The 6,171-nt window shown below is 44.6% G+C and overlaps 1 protein-coding gene across 1 annotated transcript; it reads left to right on the top strand.

Moving 5' to 3' along the window:
- The first annotated feature begins 479 nt into the window (after window positions 1–479).
- Window positions 480–5,682, top strand: LOC147760213 (uncharacterized). Its single transcript, XM_087019396.1, has 2 exons — window positions 480–722; window positions 3,178–5,682. Coding segments are annotated over exons 1-2 (1,173 nt in total). The 5' UTR covers window positions 480–721; the 3' UTR covers window positions 4,350–5,682.
- Window positions 5,683–6,171: the final 489 nt, after the last annotated feature.

The raw sequence follows: 6,171 nt of genomic DNA, 5'->3' as shown, positions 1-6,171 counted from the left end.
GCGCTACGCATAGCACTCAAACTTCCTATGAGTACCCGAATTACAACTCTGCACGAGCTGGCCAACATTGAATATATATCAAGCAGACTATTTTTTCTGGGCACAAAAACAATCAGCAGGTTTGAAAATAACCTCCTATTTAAAGAACTAAAGCTGAAAAACATAATACTAAGCAAACCAGGCAAAAATACTACCCTTGACTTATATAAATAATGATACAGATCGTGCACGAAAAACTTGGCGGCTTCGGTCTCCCGACGACCGAAGAAAATACAACTGGCCCTGAAAAGGGCAACACCAATTCAAAATTAAGAAAAATTCTGGTCACCCGACGATCGGAGACAAGGTGAAAGAATTGGAATAATCATAGCGGAAACAAGGAAAAAAAAAGAAAAGAAAAGAATCATCTGTAAAAAATACACAAGCTGGAGGGGCGGCCAGCGTAAGAGGAAGGAAAAAAAAATCCAAGCCACCCAAAATATTACCACGGACAGACGTGCAACAGCAATAGAGGCAGAAGACAATATACAAGAACTCGGGGATTGAAAGAGGCTCTTGCATCTCGATGCATGAGACCTCGTAACTTTCCCGCAACGGCTTTGCCGTTGCAAACTTATACTACATTATTCTTTCTCACTTTGCTCTCACGCACGACAGTCGCAAGAGAACAATCAACGGATCACTCCTCAATTCGCCTCAGTACGATTTCGATCAGCTAACAAGTAAGTTTTTTCTCTTTTTCAATATAATTTGCTAGTTTTTTGACTCACAGACTTACGATCACCATGGCAGTTCTAGTTATTGGTCATTCATTTGTTCATAGACTCCGTTCATTTCTCGACCAGGGTCGGGACGTACGGGCGGCGAAAGATTTTGGTTTCCCCAATTCTGTGCACTGGCACGGGATAGGCGGCCGCACGGTCCCTAAACTGGTCAAGTACGATTTGGGGATCCTTCGCCGGGTACGGCCCGACCTGGTCGTTCTTATCATCGGTTCTAATGACCTGTCCGATCGTAACGTTTCTCCCTCAAACCTCTGTAGGGATATTGAGGAGTTAGCCCGTCGTTTTCACGACGTATTTGGTGTTTCACATGTGGTGGTGAACCAAGTTCACCACAGGCTACGTCCCCCTCACCCCTCGTTTAATGACCAAGTAGATCAGCTCAATATTCTCCTAGCAGACTTGCCCCTAAGAAATCCATTCATTCCTTTTGGAAGAATGTAGGTCTGCGGAGAGTTAACCGGCTCCACATCAAGCCAGACGGGGTGCACCTCTCGGATGTGGGCCAGTATAAACTTTATCGTAGTCTACGGGGCGCCATCATTAGGAAGGCCTCCCGGCTTCGCGTTTCGCTTTCCTAAATTGTCCTCCAACACGTGTCCCTTTCAGGCCCATATCATTTCATTTATCCATAGCTCTTAGTCCATATCTACATCACTTCCTTGAGATTTCTTGTTGTATATCTATTGTCACCCTCATCACATGTCCTTTTCAGGCCCATAGGCGCAGCTCCCCTTTTGTCAGGTCCCGACCTTTTCAGGACCACCGGTAATTTTCCTTTCTTTTATCCTTTATCCTACTCCAGTCGGCAACGACGTGGCATAATTTTTCATGCCTTATTTTTGTAATATTTTTGTCCGCCTAGCTACGCCTAGGTGAGTGGCACGTTTTGTGTCTTTATATTCCGCTCTGCTTCGTCAGAGTGAGTGGCACGTTTTGTGTCTTTACTTTTCCGACCTGGTTTTCAGGTTGAGTGGCATATTTTTTCATGCCTTATTTTTGTAATATTTTTGTCCGCCTAGCTACGCCTAGGTGAGTGGCACGTTTTGTGTCTTTATATTCAGCTCTGCTTCGCCAGAGTGAGTGGCACGTTTTGTGTCTTTACTTTTCCGACCTGGTTTTCAGGTTGAGTGGCATAATTTTTCATGCCTTATTTTTGTAATATTTTTGTCCGCCTAGCTACGCCTAGGTGAGTGGCACGTTTTGTGTCTTTATATTCCGCTCTGCTTCGCCAGAGTGAGTGGCACGTTTTGTGTCTTTACTTTTCCGACCTGGTTTTCAGGTTGAGTGGCATAATTTTTCATGCCTTATTTTTGTAATATTTTTGTCCGCCTAGCTACGCCTAGGTGAGTGGCACGTCTTGTGTCTTTATATTCCGCTCTGCTTCGTCAGAGTGAGTGGCACGTTTTGTGTCTTTATTTTTCCGACCTGGTTTTCAGGTTGAGTGGCATAACTTTTAATGCCTTATTTTTGTGACATTTTCGTCCGCCTAGCTACGCCTAGGTGAGCGGCACGTTTTGCGTCTTTACATTTCCGACCTTCTATTCATTACACACTACTTACTCATCTGGAAACTTTCTGTCCTTATCAGCAGGCTCCTTTGTCCTTTGTGGGGTTTTCCTTGGCCTCTGCGATCCCAAGGTTATGGCCTCTTTGCAACCCCACAAATTAACGTCTGCACTATGTTCTTTGGGAATTATATAAAAAATAGTCTTTTCAGGCGTAAAAACTACGTATTTTGGCACTGTCACATTTATTTAATTTTAACATCAAAATTTAATTCATTTTAGTATAAGGATTCACAATAAAAGCGGCCGGCATCGGCCAAGTTTCGAACATCATACTTGTGTTTGTCACTTTATTGCTCCTTTCTCCTTTCAAGGAGACATAAAGGGAAGTTTGGCGGCTGAGTCAAACGTTGTTTTATGGCGACGGATTGTAACCTAGTTCCGACGGGATTTCGCATTGTAATTTTGCCATACTTGTACAAACCTCGGATTGAGTGCTGCATGAACTGACGAGCCTCGGATTCAATGCTGCACATAGAATCGCGGATTCAGTGCTGCATCGGCAATGGGCTGTGATTGGCCAATCTTTCTTATCCAATCAGAGTATTTGGTTCGTTACTATTTTTTGCCCAATCAGGTTGAACTAGGTCAGGTGTGTTCCACAAGGTACGCGCCGTCGCGTTTAACGAAATGTACGATAGTATTCTTTCTCACTTTGCTCTCACGCACGACAGTCGCAAAAGAACAATCAACGGATCACTCCTCAATTCGCCTCAGTACGATTTTGATACCCGCCACCTTCCCCGTCTCTTCCGAGTAATAAAAAACTACATGGGAACTTACAAAAAAATTCACCTGTCTGCTGCTCTCTTCATTACACTTTTCAGTGCCTCCCAAGAGATCAAGAAGTTCAACAGCTCCTGAGAGTACTCCAAACAAACGCCGGGCAAGCAGAACTCACCCTACTCCCTCTACTGCGAGCACTTCTTCCGCCGGCCCCTCTTCAGCATCGGAAAAACGTCCGCGAGTCAGTAAGGGGAAGCAACTTGTTCGTAAATCTGCACCTTCCTCTGCGGACACTTCCTTACCCTCCACTTCTGGGAGTTCACATTCAACCCCGCAGCCCGTGGACAACCAGGCCATTTTCAACATTCTCAAGGAGATGTCACAAGCCATGGCAACACTGGCAGCCAACTCGGCGGCACCTCAGTCGGGCCAGCGCAATCTGCCAGAAAACCCTCCGCCTACTCCTCCTTCAGCGGACACAGGTATAGTATCCCCCCAGACTAATAGGTATTCAACTAAGTCCATTCCCTTACACGCCCTAGTCGACGACAAATTAAAAGATCGAATTTGGGGGAACGAGTTTGTCGACATGTCACTACTCCTCCAAGACCAGTCAGCGCAATTGCCCCAACCCGGTGACCCCCTCCCATTGGCCATGGAAAACAACCACGGTAAAATCACACTGGTAGTCTCCCAGGGTAGAAGGCCTCAGATCACCTCCATGTCCCAATGGACAACGGCCTTTCACACTTTCATGTCAGTGTACACCCTTAAACACCCCCAGGAGGCGCCCAATTTACTTAAATACGCCGAAGACATCAGGGTCTTAGCAGGGCTAAGGGGGGACTGGTTAGCTTATGACCGCAACTTCAGGGCTAACAAAGAAAGGTCTGGTGACCCTTGGGAGGATACTAATTGGGATCTTTGGAACAGGGCTCTTCTCAATTCTCGCCCAAATAACAATGTCCAGCATTTTCGCCCAAGGGGGTCATTCACACCTAGGCAGCCATTTCGTAAATTTCCCCAAGGGGTCTGCTACAAATTCCACTCCGGAAACCACTGTAGGGGGGATTGCACGTACGACCACAAATGTTTCAGATGCTCAGGGGGTACCCACCCAGCGTCCCAGTGTCCCAGATCGGAGAATAGAGCTGCCCGCCCCTCCTACCCCTCACGGGCCAACAGAAACTCACCATCTACCCCCCAGGGTCCTAAAAACCCCAGTAGACCCCAACAAACTCAATATATCTTTCTGGTTATCCTTCTGATTTAAGAAAGCAACTTGTATCGGGCTTCACTATCGGCTTCAAGTTAGGTCACAGTGGGTCTCAATCCCCGTCTTCTACTCGTAACCACAAGTCAGCTCTAGACAGGCCCGACGTGGTGAACTTCACACCCATTCATTGGGACGTATTCAACAAACAGCTGGCGAGGGATCTTCGATTCTGCCACTTGGACCCTACGCGCTTTAAAGGACACAGTTTCAGAATAGGAGCCGCTTCCCTGGCGGTGCAGAATAACCTGTCGGACGCTCAGATAAGACGGCTTGGTCGTTGGAACTCGGACTCTTTCAAGAAATACATCCGCACTCCAACACTATGGTCAAGCCAAGCAACTGGACAATTTGAATAGGACTATTTAGCGCATTGATATACTTGCACGGAGGATTCACCCGCGCACGTTTAGTGACATTTACAAATCTGACTTTCACAAGTTTCATTTAGTGACACTATCCATAGGCTATATTAGTTATCATTTATCATTTTGCATTCAATCTCGCTTTCATGCTGAAGGCCAGCAAGACATGCGGCCCTCATACCCACTTTTTTCCCGGAGATCTAGCAAGACATGCAGATTCTCTCCCACCCATTTCTTTTTATTTTTTTATATGTTTAACTTTTTATATGTTTAACTTCAAGTGACGTTACTTGTTGGGTCCAGCAAGACATGCGGACCTCACCCCCCCCCCCCCCACCCCCTCAGAGATCTAGCAAGACATGCAGATTCTCATCCGTTTCTTTTTATTTTTCCCATTCAATTTTTGTAACTTGTTTGGTCCAGCAATTCACGCTGACCAGTGATTTATTATCTCCATTATACCCTTTATTTTCAGGAGCTCAGGTTTTTTGGTAGACATAATTCATAATAGACCGGGCGGGCACACTTGAAATTTCTAATTCTAAATTTCTCTAACTAGGGATGACAGAATGGAGAGCTCTACTCCTCGCTGTATGGCCCGTTTATCATAAGGAAAAGGGCGTACCTCCCCCTCCCTCAAAATGAGGGAGTTAGGGTTGGGTAGCACGCCTCAGCTTATCTGTCGTCCACCTTTTCGGCCGATGTAGCTTGTCCTCTAGTTTAGATCACATCGACGTGCTTCGTCCGGTCGTTGGCTACATTTTTCTTTTCGGCCTCTTTGCAACCCCACAAATTAAAACGTCTGCACTATGTTCTTTGGGAATTATATATAAAATAGTCTTTTCAGGCGTAAAAACTACGTATTTTGGCACTGTCACAATTATTTAATTTTAACATCAAAATTTAATTCATTTTAGTATAAGGATTCACAATAAAAGCGGCCGGCATCGGCCAAGTTTCGAACATCATACTTGTGTTTGTCACTTTATTGCTCCTTTCTCGACATCGTATTGAACCTTTAAATCAAGGAGACATAAATGCTTGTATGATAAAAACAGACTGCAAAATATGAAGGCCTGTAATATAAAATCTGCGTTGTATCACCGACGAAATATTAATGATGCTGGTGTATATCATTTCCTGTTCAGGTTTCACATGAAATATTCACTTATTCATCTTATTCATCTATTGCATAATAACAACATTGTAGTGGTAATAGAAACGCGCCTGGTATAAGAATACAGGCGCAATGTGGAATGTCTACATGTTATCATGAAAATTATTAAAGGTGGTGGGATAGTGAATGTTTACATATGTTTTATTGTTGTAATATTTCTAAAACGATTGCTTATTGACACTCTGTATCTACGATGTGATTGACCTCATTGCACTTTATGTTATAAATTGTAGCATTTTTGGTGACTTGGAGTGTGGGACGGTTAACTGTAATATTTCCA

Source organism: Lingula anatina, chromosome 8 (genome assembly GCF_051362555.1).
Source record: "Lingula anatina isolate TDL-2025a chromosome 8, LinAna3.0, whole genome shotgun sequence".
Taxonomy (NCBI): Eukaryota; Metazoa; Brachiopoda; class Lingulata; order Lingulida; family Lingulidae; genus Lingula; species Lingula anatina.
The sequence above is the reverse complement of the archived record's forward strand: the minus strand, read 5'-3'. Positions and strand labels throughout refer to the sequence as shown.